General features: G+C 39.9%; 1 protein-coding gene across 9 annotated transcripts in view; it reads right to left on the reverse strand.

Annotated features, from left to right (window-relative positions):
* The window catches only part of RALGAPA2 (Ral GTPase activating protein catalytic subunit alpha 2), a 386,278-nt gene that overhangs the window by 29,475 nt on the left and 336,193 nt on the right, over nucleotides 1–20,610 (reverse strand). For 8 of the 9 annotated variants that reach the window (XM_045833596.1, XM_045833597.1, XM_045833593.1 and 5 more), the window contains one exon: nucleotides 8,443–8,564. In XM_045833596.1, the coding sequence (XP_045689552.1) occupies nucleotides 8,443–8,564 (122 nt within the window). Of the gene's footprint in view, nucleotides 1–8,442; nucleotides 8,565–16,135; nucleotides 16,218–20,610 lie in introns of those variants that run through there. The other variant, XM_045833595.1, reaches the window with a different exon arrangement.

Here is a 20,610-nt window from a genome sequence, read left to right on the forward strand (position 1 = left end):
CTCCTCCTATAAAACATCCTCCCCACAGAAACCCAGAGTGACCTTTTAAAACAAGAATCTATCATATCACTTCACTGCTTAATACTCTCTAAAGCTAGTCATCTCACTAGAGTAACAGCCCATTACTCTGGGCTCACAAAGCTCTTCCGACTTTCCTTATCTTCTTCATGTCCTTGCTTGTTCTGTCCTAACCACAAGGGGCTCCTCATTGTTCCTGGACGATTCCTGCCTCAGGACCTTTGTGCTTCTTGTTCTTTCAGTCTGGGGTGCTTTGTCCCCCACCACAAATTCTAAATGCCTCTCTCCCTCATCTGTGTCATGTCTTTCCTCAAATGTTTCCTTCTCAGTGAGGCTTCCCTTACCCCCAATTTAAAGTGCACTCCACCCCAGTGTTGTTTTCTTAGTAGCACTCATGGTTCTTCTTCTGCTCTTTTTCTTCTTAGTAACCCTCAATATTCTCAACATTTATGAAATGAGTGTCTGAAGGCCTGACTCTCACAGAGTTTATGTGATGATCTGAGGAGTAAGGCTACAGTTCCCATGTATTCAAGCTGTAGCAAAGGTGTGCATGTGTGTGTCTCAGGACCTAAGCGACAGCAGTTTTAATATAAATATGACTTCTGGTATTCACCAGCTTTGGGTAACTGGGGTAAAGAGCAAGAGTCAATTTCATGGCCATGGAGTCCCATTTTCGGTTTCTTCCTTTCTTCTCTGTGGTGATCCCTCTCCTGTGGGACTCTTGCCCCTGGTGATCCAGCTAACAACCCCCTGGTCAGGAGCCTGACTTCAGAGAGCACACGCTGAGATGTCAAAGAGGGCTCTGGCATTAACTAGACCTGGGCTGTTTCTCTAGCTACTTCTTGGAGCCCTAGGGATGTAGCTAGGGAGCAAGGTTTCCCTAACTACCATGCACAGGCTCACGCTGGCTGCAGGGTCTGCCCAAACATACATTAGCAGCCACTACCAGGCAGCCTGCATCTATTGGCTCTGCCTGAGGTTAGGGCTGGGGGAGTCGAACCTCACAGTGAGTCCTGGAAGACCCACAGTGGCTTTCTTCACCATCAAGCAACCTCACTGGTGAGAAGAGAGATACTCGTTGAGTGTCAACCAGGGGTAGCAGCTGAGCGCTGTGGGCAGGAACCTGGCATTAGGGTGCAGGTAGGTGGATTTTATTGTCTCCTGTTCTTGAAGTAGTCAAAAAGTAGGGTTCTGCCTAGTCTTTCTTGGCACTCTTTACAGTATGCTACTAGGTTTCTTAGGGCTAAGAAATGAATTTTGGCCATGTCGAAGCTGTAAATACTTTAGGTATTTTAAAAATAAAGTTGATTGGCATGTTTCTAATTTTTAAGAGATTTTTTTCAGCCTTTTGAGGGAGTTTAAAGGCTAATGGGGAAAATGGAATCAACTTTTTTTCTTTATTATGCTGTTTAGAGGTTTAATTTCCTGTTTATCATCACAGAGCCCTCTGGGAAAAAAAGTGTAAAATATTCTTTCTTTTTTCCATCAGGAGACCTAAATGCTGGTAAGAGAGGCTCCATTTGGCCTCTGTTTTGGTTTGCGTTTTGCTAAACAGAAAACCAAGCAAAGCCATGGCGTATTGTAGGAACCACCCTAACAGCTGAGGTTGTACATGTTCTACCTACTAGAACCAGAAAGACATGAGGAGCACAGCCATGGTTCAACAGGAGTGTAAATCTAGGGTGTCAGAAGCTCCAGGCTCGTCCGAAACAAACTCTCAAGGTTATTTCCAGTAAGCTTTAATTAAGAGTCATTTTCAAAAACTGACTGAGAAAAGTTCTTGGTACCTCCTGGCCATCTCTTGGCAACTGCTGAAGTATCCCCAGAGGCCATAATTAGCAGCTAGGCAGGGAGGAAGATGCCACTTGCTCTTAAAACCCTGCAAGGACTGCGAAACCAGAACTAAATGAAGACAGCAATTCACAGAAAAAGCAGCATCTTCAAGTTCTTGCAAAGGAACAAATTAAATGTAATGTCAACACTTTAGAATACATAATCTTAGGTCTCTTCTTTTTCTGGAAACCTGCCCTGGAGCAGGAGTGTCCCTGCACTGGTTATGAAAGGGGTCCTTTTTCCCTTTCTTCTCTTCCTACATTTATTGGCCTTTATATTCTTCTTGTCCAGGACTTCCCAGTTCTCAGATGTCTCAATTCTTAGCCAATGTGAGAAAGTTAAAAATTGGCCAGCAGGCTGCTTAGTAGAATATCTAACACACATTAGGCGAGTTTTCATTCTCTCCCAGACTCACAAGGCAGATGGCATAGCCCATCTCAGGAAAATGTCAACCCAACTGCAAACCGTTAACTGACTGTTTTTTTTTTTTTTTGACATGTAGTTATAATTTGGAGCTAACTAATCTGGGCTTATTAATCATTAGCCATTTTTGGTGGTTCACAAGTATCTGCTTTTCCCTAACAAGACTTCAAGCTCCAGAAGGGAAGTAAAGGCAGAACACAAGGTCTCCAGAGCCTTCTATGTTTCCTTACAATGCCTGGGCCAGTCCTCCTCAGTGGAAGCTGCCAAAGGAGGGGAGGGGAGGTCCAATTCAGAGAGGGTGACATTTGACAAGGGGCGCCACAGTTTTCTATCAGATCTAGTTTAAAAAATGTTTGTCTCATCCTTTTCTTGCCTTCCAAAGATGACGTTGAGGAGAGTAAAAGAATGTTAAGGGGAAAAAATGATGAATAAGCACAAGACAAAATGAGTACTAAATAGGGCAACTGAGAATTCTCTTCTCTTTAAAGCCCTGAATAACATTTATAAAAGCATCCCAAACCAAGTGTCAGTTATTCAAATTGCATCATCCATTCTGTGGATTAACCAGGTATTCTCCATGGCAGTTTTGGCCATACTGCTGATCATTGGTCTGCTTTCACTAGAAGACCAGAAAGTGAGGGGGAAAGGTGAATCACAATTGCAGGTGTTTGTTCTGTATCTTGCATCAGGCCTAACACACATCTGAGGTCTGGAGACACACTTGTACTGCTTAAAGCAACAGCCTGACTCCTTTCTGTCAGCATTTCTATTTTACTCCTGTTGCGTATATTATAAGAAAGAAATTATATGCATAATTCACTGAAGATTTTATGGCCTATTATAGATAGAAGAAACATACACACAGGACAAAGACTTGCATAGGCTAAGAAAAATTAAGATATAAGTAATGGCAAGTGAGATGGCACTAAAGTGAGGACATTAACATAAACATTACCATGATGCCTTGATTTAGGACAGTGGTTCTCAGTCCTGCTTGTATATTTAAATGCCCTCAGGAGTTTTAAAAATAAAGTCCCCAGGGCCACAACACAGCCCAGACCAAGAAATCCAAGTGTCTGGTGAAGGCATGCAGCATCGAGATTCCTATAGCTTTGCAGGTGATCCAATGTGCAGCTGGAGCCAGCACCAGTGGGTTTAGCAATGGGATAGTAGGTGGTTAAAAAATTCCTATGGATGCTTCATTGCATTTTCAAGTATAATACATTAAAATAATTTTTTTAAATGTCATGTGCAAAGAGGGAAAGAATTGAGCCACTTATGTAGGAAGAAAGATTTGGGCTGAGTCTGGAAAGATTACTGGGATGGAAGGAACATGCATACCAGGCACCCAGTTGCAGAGTGTGTAACTACACCTGTCCAGCTACAACCTGAGGGCGTGGAGCTGGGTGGCCCTGGGTTCCTGAATAGACAGTGCCACAAGAGAACTTGAATTTAACGGTAACTTCTGGATTATCTGAATGGAGTTCTGAGCTTTAGTTCTGGTCTTCAGCTGATATTAATAAACCAGCAGCCATGGCTCTGATTTATAGGACTGTCCTATGGAGTGGGCACTGGGCCAGCATTTCCCCATGTTGTGGCCCTGGCTTGGACCTCTTCTTCCAGGAAACAGGCTGCTAGGAGACAGACCCAGAGTCTTCCCATAGTTTCTGTGAACGTAATATAATGATTTTTTTTTTGTAGAAAAAAATTTCAAGTCTTTTTTGTTAGGTAGATAAGCATAATAAACCTTTCTAAGAGGGCACCTGTGCAATTCCTGAGCATGAGAGATGAAAATTTGAAACTTTGTGCAATAGCAGCAGTGGCAGCAGCATCCTGAGACAAACTCAGACTAATCTGCATTAAGCTCCAAATATGATATGTATTAAACGTGGCAGAATCTGATAGGGCCTAATGAGGAATTTTCTGCCACTTGTTCTAAATCCTGGAGCCTTTACAATATAGCCTAACATGAAGGAGCAAGTGTTTCTGACCATATCTTGGAGAAATCACATGTTGTCTCATGTGAGGCTAACAAATAAACACACGTCTGTGCTCCCTCTGCTGGGAGCAAAATTAAAGCAGAAGGGACAACAAACAGTACTGGCATCTTTAGCAAACAGTCAATGCTCGTATATGGAGAAGAATACCCCTCATTTTTCTTGGTTTTAGACATTCTTTGAGAAATAAATCCATCTTGATCAACTTCTGACCAAAGCACTTGGAAATTCTCAAAATACATATTAAATTAGACATATCTATAATCCTCAATTACCAATTGTTAGCTATAATTGTAACAGTGATTTGGGGATCATTTATTAATAGGCACAAGTGGATTCCTCCAAGATATTAAGGTCCAGACACAATCTGTAAAGCAGTTCTGTAAAAAATAATCTCAAGTCCAAGCTAAAGTTTCTTTTTTCTCCTTTTGTTTTATGAGTATCTTCTAAAAAGTAAAGATTTACACTATTTATCTTTTCTGATAATGTCAAGCATTATACTTGATTTTCCAAATCATTAGCATGCAGAATGACCTCATGGTGAACAGATGCACTTGGCTGTGAGCTGCAGTGATTACATCAGTCCCTTCCAGTAGTAGAGGGTACCCATTCCAGTTAACCCTTTAAAGGCCTTGCTGCTGGCCCCTCTTCCTTGGAAACATTCTTCAAAGTATGCACTTAGTCCCTCCCCCAAAGTATGTGAAATGCACATACATACATGCACAAAACATACACACACACATATGGGCATATATACACAAACACTCAAATGTGTGTGTTAATTGCAGCCAATATTTTAACACTGGCTACCACTTAGAAAATTGCTGGTCAATAAGGAAGGAATCAAAAGGAATGCAAATTACAGGGCTAGGTTAAAAAGCAGCTCAAATACTGATTATAGAGCGGGTATTATCAAAACAAGTAATGGGCGGAATAGATATGAGGTAGGTGGTATTTTAAAACAACATTTTTGGACTGGCAAAATAGGTTTTTTACATAAAACCTCTTTAAAAAACGCTGAACACCCGCCTATTAGCCAAACAACAAAACCCCCCCATCGCATCTGTGGTTGACAGTGAACTATGAATAGAGGCATATTTACTTGGCCACTGTGACCATCAATGGCTGGCTTGGGTGACAAGCAACAGCCCCGGGGCAGGAGAGTCTGAGGAGAGGGCATTTTCCAACAGTGGCCTCTTTGGGCACAGGCCCCTCTCACTTAGTACATCTCTTACTTATAGCAGGAACTTAAAGGCTGGCATTAGAGTCCTTCCCTTTAAAAATGTGGGCTACTGGCTGTGACAAACCCAGTGTGGAATGAATAAGCATTCAGGTTATTCTCCCTCTATGTTAACAACAAAGGTCCTTGTAGTAAGGATACAAAGAAAACCTGAGAGCCCCTACTTGCTCAGATTGTGCATATGCATGTGAGCAGGAGCTGAAGGCCTGGCTTTGATGACACTGCTGGCCAGGATGGTCTGACTGGGTCTTCAGTGCACAGTGGGATCTTAAGTCACTTGTTGGAGCTCAATTTTTCCAGTTGGCTTGTTGTTAGCTAGTTCTCTGTTAATCATTGTGGTGGGCAGATATGCAAAGCGTTAAAAGAGAACATTATGCCCAAACTTAAATTGTATTCATGGATTGGTGTGATATACCTATATAAAAATTTTTATCACTCTACACCAAATACTCTAAACCCCAAACATTATGAAATGTGACACTGATGTTAATAACTTGAAAAGAGAAAGAACCAGCATTTGTCTTGATATCCTATCTTTGGTTTCATGTTCCTTTTGTACAAGTTCCAATGTCCACTCTTAGGAGCAGTCAGAATGTTTATCTGTTAAGTGACTTTGGCAAATGCAATGTTCTTCTAGAAGCTTGTTAGCAATTGTCTCCAAACTGCAGGTCTTAAAAAATCCAAATTACTCCTAGAGTCTCACTTAAGATGTTACCTACACACTAACTTATTTGAATTTATTTTAGATAATGATAAACTTTTAGAAGAGAATCAAACAAATTTATATAGAGGCTAAAATATACCTAGAAAATAAAGTTCATCAACATTTGTTTTAATAATCAAGAGCCTTAAGAATGTAACAGTTGAGTTGATGAATGTCATTTGTTTTTTAAAGATTTTATTTATATTATTTTAGGGAGAGTGGGAGGGAGAAAGAGAAGGAGAAAAACATTAATGTGTGGTTGCCTCTTGTACTCCCCCTACTGGGGACCTGGCCTGCAACCCAGGCATGTGCCTTGACTGGGAATCGAACTGGTGACCATTTGGTTAGCAGGCCGACACTCAATCTACTGAGCCACACTAGCCAGGGCTAGTTATTATTTAATTTCTTTCATTTTAAGAAACAAAAAGCTTTCTCAAGATTTTTAAAAAACAGTGTTGGCTAGTATGGCTCAGCAGGTTGAGTGCCAGCCTACAAACCTTCAAACTGAAAGGTCACCGGTTTGATTCCTGATCAGGGCACATGCCTGGATTGCAGGCCAGGTCCCCAGTTGGGGGTGTGCAAGAGGCAATGGATCAATATTTCTCTCCCTCTCTTTCTCCTATCCTTTCCCTCTCTCTAAGAAATGAATAAAATCTTTAAAAAACAAACAAACAGACAGACAAAAAGCACTGACAAATTTCAAGTCCCAAAATATGAGGGTGGAAAAAGCAGAATGATATCTTTAAAAAAATTAGCTTTGCTATAGATCTTTCATGTGCTTTCACCAAAAATTATAAACAGTTTTAAACCTCTGCCTAGACTGGGTACAAAATCTTCATTTCCCTTGAAACTGACTTCTCTTTTGCTGGTTTTAGATAGAATGTTGGCAGATCGTATGAAAGAATTCAATTCACAGCTGTTCTACTTTTTTAATGTAGGAAACATTAATCAAAGCTTGAAGTTATAAGCTTTTCTCATGTAGTTTAGTATTCCAATTCAACTAAGATCAATAGAGGCCATCTCTGTGTTTCTTGATGCCTCACCAGGAAGCAGAGGCATGATTATGTAAATTGTGCGGCTCTGGTACCACAGCCAGCTTGCTTATCTCCCAGGCCTTCTGCCTGATGCTCCTGGCTCCCTGTGTAAGTGCAAGCCTCTCCCTCTTATCTCCCAACAAAGCTGGGAGAGGCAAGGATTGAAGCCAGTGATGTTAAACAATGATGCATGACTGATTTTATTTGTAAGTGGTTTATTTCACTGAATTTAATTTTTTTCACTTTGTGTGGAAGATATTTGTTAACAAGTCAGAATAGGAAAAGGAAGGTTGTATTCAGAGACAATCAACACAGGTTAGAAATCTGTTAAGCACTCTAACAGTTGTGTTTACACTAGTGGAAGAAGGAAGGCCTTCATTGAGAATTTCAACATGCATTGACCAAATATCCCATTTGCTTTCTGAAAGGCAATTAACTGGTAATTACATGCAGAAATTTAAAAGTAATTCTCTTCTTCGAAAACAAAACTCCACAGTAATCATACAATCAATTTAAGTGGCAGTACACATTTCCCCCCCCAAATTGTTAATATAAGAAGAGTAAAACCTAAAAACAAGAACATTCATGGAAAATTCTGAAATTTTCCATTTGCCTAACCAATGAAAATGATTGTAAGCCAGTTTCTAAACAGGTTCCACACCAGGTGCTGCTCTGGCCCATGTGACACAGGCCACTACAGAGAGAAAGCTAGGAGGCTGCACTGCTGTAGTGATGGACCCAGGATACTGTCCTTCCACTTCTCCTCCATTAATCCCTGACCCGACTATCTGGGCAACATAATCCCCATTTAGCATTAGTATCAACGGCTTCAACTGTGAGGAACTCTTTTTTTGATAAGTAAGCACCAATTCAGGCATCGCTTTTACACAACATATTCCCAGCTCAGCAAGAAACCCACACCACTGAATGAACCAGAGCACATTACTGAGAAAAAGTTCATTAACCTTGCTAGATTTGGAGGTTAACAGGATAGCTGAAGAAAAGAACTGAGTGAACAGCTTGGATACAAAACAAATTAAAATGAATGTCATCATTCCTTTTGATATTCATTAGTTGATTCAGAGGGAGAATGCTCTCCTTAAATTTGCAAGCATTTATCTGTGAAAAACAGGTGTACATCTGCTGCTTGAGTGTGTCTTAAGCGTGTGAGGGAAGAATAATATAGACACTCACCCATTCCACTGAGGGAGTAGCTTGGAGATGGAGAAAAGACTTGGGCTGCAAAATCCTCAAATGTCATTACTTCACGGTGGTTCTGAATTATTGCTTCGAGATACAGAGCTCGCTCTTCATAGCTGCAGTAATCAGTTAAGGAAACAAGTGCATGTGCAGAATGACACACGTAACAACAATGTAGTTTACTTCATTTTACATATAGCTATGCAACTTTTACATTGTGTGGTGGAAATTACCTTGCAAGTTTGTTAACATCTGTCTGAAAATTAAATATTAGTCATAATTAATGACAACATTCTAATTTCGAGACCTAAGTTTTTCTTAGATTTTAACTGCATCCAACACTAATATCAACAAAAAATATGTACACACGGTTACAAAATCACATCAAAATATCATTAAGATGGAGTCAAACAAAAATGGAGACATTCATTATGAGAGCATCTCTCTTTTTTTCCTTTTTATTAAACTTATTGGGGAACACTAGTTAACAAAATTATACAAGCTTCATGTGCACAATTCTATAACACATCATCTATACACTGTATTGTGTGTTCACTACCCCAAGTCTCTGTCCATCTTCATTTATTCCTCCCATACTCTCCTCCACCTCCATCCCCCCAGCAATCACCACACTGTGTCTGTGAGTTTTATTTTGTCACCCTTTTTTTTTTTACTCAGTTTCTCCACCCCTTTCAACAGCTGTCAGCCTGCTCTCTATCCATGAGTCTGTCATTATTTTGCTTTTTAGTTCATCTTGTTCATTAGATTCAATGTATAAGTGAAATCACATGGTACTCGACTTTCTCTGGCTGGCTTATTTCATTTAGCATAATGCTCTCTAGGTCCATCCATGCTGTCACAAAAGGTAAGATTTCCTTCTTTTTTTATGGCCAAGTAGTATTCTGTGATGTAAATGTACCACAGCCTTTTAATTTATTTATCTACTGGTGGACACTTGGGCTGCTTCCAAATCTTGGCTATTATAAATAACTATGACAGCATCTCTTTCCATTGAGAACTGTGGGACAACAGTGGATCTTCTTTTCCTAGTTCATTGATAAAATGTTATTTTCAGCCTACTGACAAAATGATTTGATACTATAAGCAAGAATCAGTGATAAGATGGTGGCATACACTTTTAAAAATAAGCAAATGCATGTTACTGGGAAGAGGAAAGGACAGGAGCTGTGCTCTGAAGGGGCACCTGGGCCAAAAGCCAAGATAGGCTATGAACATTGAACATTAGAACACAGGAACTAATAAGTCAGAGAACCTAACAGAGAATGTACACGGTAATAATTAAAAAAAAAGAGAGACTGCTACCTTTTAATTAAAACTGTAGTCTGGAACACACACATTCAAATGTGCAATCAAAAACCAGTCACCAATAAAACTTACAAGCGTAACACACTGAAGCAACTTTCCAGCTGTCTTAATAGGACCCCTGTGTGTGGCCGCCTTTCACAGGGCAGAAAGCAAATCTTCCCCTTTTGTGTGTGGCTTCTGTTTCCTTAGAAGGTGAATCATTCACTTTCAGTAACAGGAAAGTGTCAGAACAATTCAACAGCGATGGGGCCGCCACATGTATGACTTTATGAATTAACACTTGGGGAAGTTGGCATGATGTCTCATTTTCCCCTTCTGCATCATCAATACCAAGTTAAAAGATGTGTTTTAGTTATTTCAAAAATCATGCTAATTTTCCAGAAACACGAAGAATGTGGATCATCAGTTTATTACCTGTAGCACCAGAAGAACAAAAGTAATTCTAGCATTTCTCACTATATTTTCAAAATGGCCTCTTTAAAAATATAAGTTGTAACAATTATGCCCTTCTATTTAGCTTTTGATAGAGCACGTGTTTTAAAATAGGAAAATATTTTTCTGTTTTCTTTTGGCAAAGTATGCACACCGATTCATCAGTGCAGGTTATTCTTTCTTCTCCTTCAATTATATTCAGAGGAAGATTTTTCATACCATGAGGAGACCAGAAGCATTCTAGGGCTGTGCAGCTACAAGTCATACATGGCTGTCTAAATTTAAATTTAAATTAACTAAAATAAAAGAAATAGAAATTCAGTTCCTCTATCCCACAAGCTGTATTTCAGGCACCCAGCAACCAGATGTAGCTAGGGGTTATCATACTGTATTGCAGACAGAACATGCCCATGATCATAGAAAGAGCTGCTGGACAGCACTGTTCCAGAATTTCTCCTTAGGCTTATTCTATGCAACTTTAAAAAAGGAAAATGAATTTCAAGATTTCAAAAGTGGCCCCTTGATGATTTATGATTTTTTATATAGATGGTCATAAGAGTCCAAGGCCTGGACAGCATGAGCCTGAACTGGCTTCTCAACTGCAGGCTGAGCTCCTGGTGACTTGTCTTAACTAATGAACAGGCTGCCAAACTTCCTTAGCAAGAGGCACTCATTCAGGCCCAATTCTAGAGGGACCCACTGATGTCATTCATGTTTCATTATGAACATGCTTATTCTGCACAATACTTGGCTGTTGCCACAACTCGGCCCTCCATGCATGGCCCCAGCAAGCCTCTGGTCTGCAAGAACAGCAGGATGTTAGGCCTGAGTGGCCGTCTGGTGAACAGGCACTCTGACACTAAGCTGGCACGTGCTGGCCCAGCAGGAGCTGAGTGAGGCGTGACAAATTACTCAAAGAGCTAAGCTAAACTTATGGCTGACAACCACCTGAGCCTTCGGACAGCCATGGCTCAGTGTCAACGCTCAATTCATGGAGCCTCTTTTCAGTCCACAGTTTGCTTGTGGGCTTGGGTTAGAGCAGGTGCGTCCCTCTAAAGATCTGTCATGCTCTGCCTAGAATCATCCTGCTGTTTCCTGAAAGGCCCCACTGCGTCCAACACATCCACATACACTGCTCAGGACAATGGTGAACAAAATAGAAAAGCAAATGTATTTTGTTAAATATGCTATCTGGAAGAGTGTCTGCTATGTTAATCAAGCTCACAGTCAAACCTACAAAGGGATGCTGTGTATGATACCATAAACTGGCCCCAGACAGCAGCCTGACAACCTCATTCTGCATGACACTGTCCTATTTTCATAAGTGTGTCCTTGTCAATGCTGAGAGATCTAGGCTCCTAAGAGCAAGTCCAGCATTAGAGTCCCAGAAGGTAATGATCAAGTTGTGAGATTATTTGATTCAATGAATATTTATGGTCTGTTTCCTATAGGAAGGCACTATGGGAGACAGGACAAAAAGATGCTTCTAGAACTGGATAACTAGAGAATGTTTACTTCATAGAAGATTCCTGACCTCATCATTTATGCCCCCAACTGTCACATGCAGCACATACTCCCTTACCCCCAGGCTAGTCCCATGCTGCTGCAGGAGCGTTAACAGCACCAAACTAGGTGTTGTCATCTATGTAAACATTCACTAGGGACTGGGGTTAGACCAGGAGATCATCAAATGCATTTTCACTCATGGCCCACGCCAGGGCATTTAAACACCATGACAAAGAGAAAACAAACATCAACCCAAATCTGACAGCCATGGGAGCTCGTGGGTGCCAAAAATCATTTTTTAGCTTTAAAAAACGTAGCTCTGGGATCTTAACTGAATTTATTAAACTACTAGCAAGGGAAATTAGGAGCAGTATCACCTGACATTTTCTTATGTAAAACCCTTAGGGCTTCCAAGCTGGTTGCTTTCAATTTTAAAAAAACAATAACAACATTTTTAAACTCAAGATATCAAAAAGCTTATAAGGATCTTCTCACATGTAGAGGTAGACTGGATGCTGGAATAATGCTGGGCAGTGGGTGGTCAGTGACCTTTGACTGAAAGCAGGTAGCTAAAGAGGCATTTGGTCACAAATCCAATTCCTGTTTCAATACTAACTATTGTCCTTTGTTCTCTTAAAAAGTCCACTAACATGTGTAACTTCAATTCTGTCCTGAATTACTATCACATTAAAAACCATAGTAAAGTACTTTCTTAAAGAGCAATTCCCCCCTTGACTATTCAATTCAAAGAACATTTAACTTACTAACTAGAAACCTATCTTGATTTCTGGTTATTATTGAGTCTCTTTAGTGATCCATTCTGTCTACATATCACATAAGAATTTTTATCAATTATCAACATTCCTCTACTTGAATAAAGAGGCCATCTGTATTTACTGGTTACATTTCATCAAAACTCCCAAGAGAACTTTCTGAGACCCTCAAGACACACACTCTGCTGGGTTACAAGAGTCTGAGAATCCAAATTACAAGCCCCCATCTTTATTCTGATTATAATTTGTTTTAATTTTTAGAAATGGCAGCAGCAGCATGACATGAAGGAGCTTACTTTTTGGAGGAAGACAGGTGTAAGTCTGAATTCCAGGCCTTTCCCTCACCAGCTGGGGGACCCGGGGCCAACCCTCCCAGTATCGGTTTTCTTGAAGCAGGGGCAGTGACATCTGCTCTTGGGGCTGCTAGGAAGGTCAAAGGAATCATATGAAGCATTGACCCTGGTTCTAGCACACAAGAGAAGCACGAGGGGTTGCCTACTCCTCCCAACCCCTATCATGTGGGCTTATGGGTCAGCTTCCAGAAAGAATGTAAGAATAAGCTAAAGGGAATGTCTGTGTCAGGCTCAACCATAAGCAAGCCTCCTTCATACACTGGAGCCTCATGACCTGGAGTGAGTCCTGTGATCTCCATATTACCAATCAGGAAATAGAAGCTCAAACAGTTCAAGTGATTTGCTAGAGTAACAGTTATTCAGTGGTGCCGTTGTGACTGGAACTCAGGTCTCCTTACTTTTACTGCCTTCACCTCAAATCTAGAATTCCAGAATACATGAAATTAACTTCAAGATTTCATGCAAGGTTGGGAACTAAACTCCAAATGAGGGTAAATCAATTGACTTAAATATACATAGATATAAAAAGTCAACCTGCAACATAAACTTGAGTACATAACTTTAAGCTGCATCTACAATCATAGACCATGCTGACTTTAAAAATTCATGAAAATTACAATTATTTCATTTTAATTTCTTTTTCCTCATTCAGGCTATGTGTTTAATGACTGCCCACTTAGCATTTTTAAACTTCTATCTTAGAATAATTCCATTTTTTTATCAAGGAAAAAAGAGAACTGCTTGAAAGAGTCTATATTGCAAATTGTACAGACACATACATTTTTTACTCTTGAGGCTTTCTTGCCTGGACCTTCTCTAAATTTCCTAAGAATGGACACCATACTCAGATGGACAAAGTCACTATGGAGGAGGCTGCCTCCTAATGTCAGCATGTGAGGATTCTGTAGCAGTTTCTGTACACATCCTGGTTTTCCTTTTTAACTCATGTATCCCCTTATTGCTTGACACAAGCCTGCCCAGGGCTAGCATTCTTGTGACTCTGTAGACTCTGTTTCTTGCATCAGTGATCTACAAGCAGAGGAAGCCACATTCCTGCACTCTTTTGGAGGCTTTAGCCAACTCTGTGCCCCTCTGGTAAGTTGTGGCCTTCCCAGGTTTTGGTACCGTGTTTGTTCCATCCAGTGAGGATGGAGAAAGGGTGTATTAGGGTGGAGAAAACAGAACCTCTTCCTGTAGTTCCCACATAGACATCTCATCTTAAGCACACTTATATCAGTTTCTTGGCTATTGTAGATGACCACAAACGGTATCTTTACACAACAGAAGTCGACTCTCTCACAGTTCTGTGAGCCCAGAAGTCTAAAATCAAGGTATTAGCATGGCCTTACTCCCTCCAGAGGCTCTAGGGGAGAGTCTGTTCTTGGTTCTTCCCATTCTAGTTGGCTGTTTGCATTCTTGGGCTGTGGGTGCTTCCCTTCTATTCCTTCCTCTGAGGTTTACTGCCTCCTCCTTTTCTCTGTGTGTCTCTTACAAGGACACATCATTGGACTTAAGGCTTACCTTGACAATCCAGGATGCTCTTGTCATCTCAAAATCCTTAATTTATATTTGCAAAGAACATTATTCAACACACTAACATCCGCAGATTCTGAGAATAGAATGTGGACATATCTTTTTGGGGGCTACCATTTAGCCCACTATACTCCTTGAGAACACTGCATGAGTCAGGTTCATCCTTATGCCACCATGCTCCATAACTTATGAACACCCAGAATTTGTGCCCAAGGCTTTGGACTATCACACTGCTGGATATATTCTAGGCAAAGGCAAGTTGTAAGGAGACTTTAGAGAGTTTTCAATTTGAAGTAAAATTCTGCAGAGATAAAAATGAATTGACACAAAACTTCTAGTAATATGAAGCACACTCTTTATGACACTGGGATGTGGGATAATTGATTAAACAAGAAACAAAAAACACTGAACCATAAAGGAGAAGACTTGTACATCTGGGCACATTGAAATTGAGAACTACTGTTCACCAAAATATCATAAAGGGGGTAAAGCTACAAGGCACAAAGTGAGAGAAGGCATCTATAACACATGACTGACAAAAACTAGTTTGAAGAATATATAAAGAATCCCTATAAATCAATAAAAACCCAAATAATCTACTAGAAAAATGGACAAAGATATAAGCATTTCCAGAAGATAAAATATGAACAGACATTAAGACACTCAATATAATGAATAATCAGGGATTATCAGAGCCACAGTGAGATACCATTTTGTATATACTAGACCAGCAGAACAAAAAACCTAATAATGCCAAATGTCAGAGATGACATGGGACATAGTAACTCTCAATGACTGATGGTAGGAGGTAATTGACCTAATTTCTCCAGAAGGCAATTTGACATTATTCAGGAAAGGGCAGATGTGCATATTCCATGGGTCAGAAATTCTGCATGTAAGAATATTATAATATGCCTGGCTGGCGTAGCTCAGTGGATTGAGCGCGGGCTATGAACCAAAGCATTGCAGGTTCAATTCCCAGTCAGGGCACATGCCAGGGTTGCAGGCCATGGCCCCCAGAAACTGCACATTGATGTTTCTCTCTCTTTTGCCCTCCCTTCCCTCTCTAAAAATAAATAAATGAAATCTTTAAAAAATTAGATAAAATATTAAAAAAGAATATTATAATGTTCTTTAGACAATATCAAAATGAAAAAATCATTTAAAAAATTAAAAAATATTTTTTATTGATTAGCTATTAGTTCTCCCAATTTCCCCTTTTCCCGCCTCCACTCTGCCCCCCAATCCTCCATCATTTCCCCCCACCTTAGTTCACATCCATGGGTTGTACATATAAGTTCTCTGAGTCCTCTGTTTCCCCTACCATTTTTTATCTATCCCTGTCTACCTTATGCCTACTAACTATGCTTCTTCTTCCCTGTACCTTTCCCCCACTTCCCCCTCCCCACTGAAATCCCTCTGTATGATGTCCATTTCTCTGATTCTGTTCCTGTTCTGGCTGTTTGCTTAGTTTTTGGTTTCCATTGTTTTTCTTTTCTTTTATGTTCATTTGTTGATAGTTGTGAATTTGTCATCATTTTATTGTTCATAGTCTTGATCTTCTTTTTCTTACACAAGTCCCTTTAACATTTCATATAATAATGGTTTGATGATGACGAACTCCTTTAACTTGCCCTTATCTGGGAAGCACTTTATTTGCCCTTCCATTCTAAATGATAGCTTTGCTGGAAAGAGTAATAATATTGGATGTAGGTCCTTGTCTTTCATGACTTCAAATACTTCTTTCCAGCCCCATCTTGCCCGCAAAGTTTCTTTTGAGAAGTCAGCTGGTAGTCTAATGGGAATGCCTCTGTAGGTACCATATTTTTCGGACCACAAGACACACCTAGGTTTTAGAGGAGGAAAATAGGAGAAAAAGTTTTGAAGCAAAAGATGTTGTAAAATATTTAATAGCATAAATAACATATTTCACCAATGTAAACAGAACTCAATAGCAGCATTAACAACTATTAATCCTCTCAAATTTGGTAGGGTGGGGGGAAGTACATCTTACAGTCAGAAAATTATGGTAACTCTTTCCTTTTCTCTTGCAGTTTTTAAGACTCTCTCCTTGCTTTAACCTTGGGTAACTTAATGATGATGTGCCTTGGTGTGTTCCTCTTTGGGTCCAGCTTCCTTGGGACCCTCTGGGCTTCCTGGACTTCCTGGAAGTCTGTTTCCTTCACCAGACTGGGGAAGTTTTCTTTCATTATTTGTTCAAATAAGTTTTCAATTTCTTGCTGTTGTTCTCCTTTTTCTGGCACCCCTATAATTCAGACATTGGAACAGTTCAGGTTGTCCCAGAGGTTTTTAAGAGTCTCTTCACTTTTTCGAATTCTTGTTTCTTCATTTTGATCTGGATAGATGTTTATTTCCTCCTTTTGTTCCAAATCGTTGCTTTGAGTCCTGGTTTCTTTCCTGTCACTGTTGGTTCCCTGGATATTTTGCTTTATTTCATTTTGGGCATCCTTCATTTGCTTTTTTAATTTTTCCACCAAGTTCAATCAGTTCTGTGAGCAGTTTGATTACCAGGGCTTTAAATTCTCCATCAGATAGGTTGGCAATCTCCTCCTCGCTTAGCTGTCTTTCTGAGGCTCTACTCTATTCTTTCATTTGGGCCATATTTCTTTGTCTTGGCACAGCTGATATGTTGTAAGAGGGCGGGGCATTAGGTATTCACCTGGGCAGGGCAACACCCTCTGCTGCGCAGCAGTGCTGCCAGTGGGGGAGGGGCCAGACAGGGAACAGTGTGGCTTACCTGCTTGTCTCTAGCGCACTTTTCAACAGACTCTCGGACTCTCCTATGATACTGGGAGCTTCTCTGTGGCAAGCCCAGCGATAGTCCACAGCCACCTTTGAGTCCCCCTAAGTCAGCCCCTCCCTCACAGCCCACCCAACTCAGCAGCCGGCCCTGCCCCCAATGTCCTCAAGAAGTGATGCGAATTTTCCTGAGTCAGCTGGCCAGGTCCGCTGCCTTACTGGTCTGGTTGTTCTGGTTGATTTTTTCTTTAATTCCTTGGTTGCTGGAGTTCCACACAGTTTGATTTTCTGGCACTTTTGGTTGTTTATTGATTTCAGATTGGTTGTTTTCCTCCTTTAGGTTGTGTGAGGAAACAAAGGGTTTCTACCTATGCCTCCATCTTGGCTGGAACTTGAAAAAATCATTTTTAACTTCTATTGACAAATGTAGCCACAAAATAGAATACTATAAAGCAGTGAAAAACAAACCACAGGTATATGTATTTGTATGGATGAAACTTAAAACAACATTCAACAAAAAAATTAAATCACTGAAAAACATGTACAGTGAAATTCTACTTATATAAATTTTAAAAACAGACACACTGAAACACATTGCCTAGGGATATACACATATGCAGTGAAACTATAACCAGGATTATCTCTGGGATAAGGAGGAGTGGGTACAAGGGAGGGTCTCAAATATATTGGTTGGTACAGATGGAGTCAGTACAGGGAAATGTTGCACTATTCTTTAGAACTTATATAAATGCTGTATGTTTTCTAGTATATATAAAATATTTTGTAATAAAAATAAGCAATCTGGTGAGAATGGAAAATAACACCAACCAAATGGATCTTTTCTCATGCATTGGCAGATCAGAATAAGCTTCTTCAAGCCCAAGGTGGATATAAAAAGTATAAGTTTGCTTATTAGAGATAACAACAATAAAAAAGTCCATTTGGTTCAGACATTGAGAAAGCAGAAAACAGGCAGTGCTATTTTAAAGGTCTTAGTTCCAGAAACAGACTAAAATATTGGAGCTCCAATTTTCACATAATCTCGAAAACCTTGACAGATGGGTTTTAAAGAGCTCAAGTCAAACATGGACACACATGCTATTTATGGGGGTGAGGGTACCGCTTCAGCCAAAATATGCTTTTCTACAAAAATACTTTTGTTAGAATTACCATGCACTGTGAATGACAAAATGGGCTGAACTAGACTCAAAATAGTACATGGGCCTATGTGTATGATTGCTATACATTATCCTACTCTGCTCATAAAACTTGATTTCAAGTGACTTTGCCATTATTAAAAAGCAGGTCCACCTTCACTCAAGTGTGCATCCATTCAATAAATATGTACTGTGTGCCCATCTGTACTTGGTGATGGGTATGCAACTGGGAAATAGACAGATGCTGTCCCTGTCCTTATCAAGCTGGAATTCTAGCAGGCACAAGTTCAAAGAATAAGGCAGACTGTCCTTACATTAGTGCCAGGTAGGAAAGAGGGGCCGAGAAAGGTAGGGAAGTCTCTGAGGAACTGGCAGGAAAGGGGTTAATCAAGGGGGATGTGGGTAGGTGGTGGTAAGAACACTTCAGGCACAGAGAGGAATGAACTGGAAGGAGCTTAGGGTGTTTTAGCAGGTGAAAGGTGACTGGAGCCAAAGGGTGGCAAGACAGGGCAGGAGATGCACTTGAAACACTGGCTGTGGCTGGGTCACCAGAGGCCTGAATGGTTTGAGGCAAGGGAGCATATGATCTTAAGTTTTTAGATCTCTCTTAGAACATCTTGCAACACTAGGAAGAGTCTGGGGTACCCTTGAGTCTTGAAGAGGAAATGCTGAATTGTATCTATAAATTCAATCAATGGGTTTATACAATGTCTTAATATTTTATCCTTATTCTTTGCCTGTTTCCAGAAATGAATGACATAGATTTTGGGCAAGTGGAAAAGGTTACAAAGTTACCTGAAGATCTGAAATAATCAGAACTTCTGAAAATAGTCTTGACAGAGAAAGGGTCATGTTGGGTGGTGTGCCTGACTTGAAAAGAAGAGGAAATGGACCAGAGGCAGGGGAGAAGCGGCCATCCTTTAGTGAAGCAGACAACAAAGCACTACAGACAAGGGAATGGGCACATTCTTCACACAAGGATAGGTACTGGGCTCAAAGAAACCTGGTGGAAATGAGACTGCTTAAGACAGCTATGGATCAAGGAATGCATACAATATATCCATAGATACATTTATTTATTTTGATTTAACCTTTATTGTATTTTTTCCCATTACCATTTAGTTACTTTATAGCACCCCCCTCATCAATCACCATACTGTGGTCCATGTCCATGAGTCCTTTTTCCTTTTTGCTCAATCCTTCCACCCTCTATTCTCTCCCCACCTAGTTTAGGTCAGAAAAGAAATGGCTAAGAGTATTTTACAAAACTAGGAAATTAGTGAGCTGATTATCTTCTGTTGGTCCCACTACCAGTAGCTTTTGGATTAAAGGATGCAGCAGATGATAACACATTTTCATTTGGGGGGGCGGGATTTTTTGAACAGTGATCAAAGAAAAAGTTTTAAAATGCTTACAGGTCTTAGATATGACACCAAAAGCACAAGCAACTGAAGGAAAAAATAGGAAAATTAGAGTTCATCAAAAATAAAATACTTTTATACTTCAAAGGGCTTATCAAGAAAGGAAGATACAACTCACAGAATGAGGGAAAATATATATTTGCAAACAATATGAGACCCCTAATAAGGGTCTCATATACAAAATATATAAAAAACTCATAACTCAACAATAAAAGGACAACCCAATTAAAAATTAGGCAAATGATTTGATTAAACATTTCTCCAAAGAAGATATGCACATGACCAACATATGACAAGATGCACAATGTTATTAGTCAACAGAGAAATGGAAAGCAAAACCACAATGAGACTACTATACACTCACTAGGATGGTTATAATCAAAGAATAAAGATGAACAACAACATTTTTTTTTAAAAGAGTGAACAATAAGTATCGGTGAAGATGTGGAGAAACTGAAATTCTCAAACCTTGCTGGTAGAAAGTTAAAATGGTGTAGCCAATAAGGAAAATAGCATGGCAGTTCCTCAGAGAAGCTAAACACAATCCAACAAACCTGCTCCTAAAGAACTGAAAATATATGTTCATACAAAAACTTGTATGCACATATTCATAGCAGCATCATTCATGATAGCCAAAAAGTGTAAACCAAAATGTCCATAAACTGATGAATAGGTAGATAAAATGTGGTATATGCATAAGATGAAATATAATTCAGCCATAAAAAGGAATGAAATACGGAACATGCCAAAACATGAACCTTAAAAACATTCTGTTAAATGAAAGAAGCCAATCACAAAAGGCCACATATTGTGTTTCTCCATTGATATAAATGTCCGGAATAAAAACACCTCTCTGGGTTTATTTGATTTCATTTATTCTGACAGAAAAGAAATGAGTGAT

The sequence above is a fragment of the Phyllostomus hastatus genome, unplaced genomic scaffold (genome assembly GCF_019186645.2).
Source record: "Phyllostomus hastatus isolate PE091 unplaced genomic scaffold, TTU_PhHast_1.1 phas_contig_17, whole genome shotgun sequence".
In the NCBI taxonomy this organism is placed as follows: domain Eukaryota; kingdom Metazoa; phylum Chordata; class Mammalia; order Chiroptera; family Phyllostomidae; genus Phyllostomus; species Phyllostomus hastatus.